This window comes from Volvox carteri (genome assembly GCF_000143455.1).
Source record: "Volvox carteri f. nagariensis unplaced genomic scaffold VOLCAscaffold_85, whole genome shotgun sequence".
Taxonomy (NCBI): domain Eukaryota; kingdom Viridiplantae; phylum Chlorophyta; class Chlorophyceae; order Chlamydomonadales; family Volvocaceae; genus Volvox; species Volvox carteri.
The window spans coordinates 297,214-297,648 of NW_003307628.1; the positions used below are offsets into that span (position 1 = coordinate 297,214).

General features: G+C 64.8%; 1 protein-coding gene across 1 annotated transcript in view; it reads right to left on the reverse strand.

Moving 5' to 3' along the window:
* Window positions 1-435, reverse strand: part of VOLCADRAFT_107962 (uncharacterized protein) — a gene marked incomplete at its 5' end in the record, with an annotated part of 6,318 nt that overhangs the window by 2,186 nt on the left and 3,697 nt on the right. Inside the window, one exon of the mRNA XM_002958073.1 lies at window positions 258-299. Within this exon, the coding sequence (XP_002958119.1) occupies window positions 258-299 (42 nt within the window). The remainder of the gene's footprint in view (window positions 1-257; window positions 300-435) is intronic.

The window sequence follows — 435 nt, forward strand, 5'->3', positions numbered from 1 at the left end:
AAACTCCCCGCACCCCACCCATCCGCACCTGAAACCCCCTAGAAAGCCACCCCAGCCAACACCCTCAAACAGACCATCAACCGGTCCCTCGTACCGAACTCCCTTCACCCCTCCCTCTTTCCCCGCATAAAGCACCACTCCCCGTGCCCCCCCCTCCCTTACCCCACCCCTTACCCCACTCCACCCCATAACCCCCCAGTAATCTTTCCCCTTTCTTTCCCCCAACCCCCAAACTTGCGCTGTACGGCCTCTCGTACCTCTCTCACACCCCCCGGGTACAGCAGCGCCGCCTCACCCCCCTGCAGAAGCTGGTACAGGTTCCGCCCGCTGACGGGAACGGCACCAAAGCTCTCCAAAAACCGGCCAAAACTTGAGTTACCCCCCCGACCCCATCCCCGGCCCCGCCCCGGCCCCCCGGTCTCCCGCTCTCCCCCC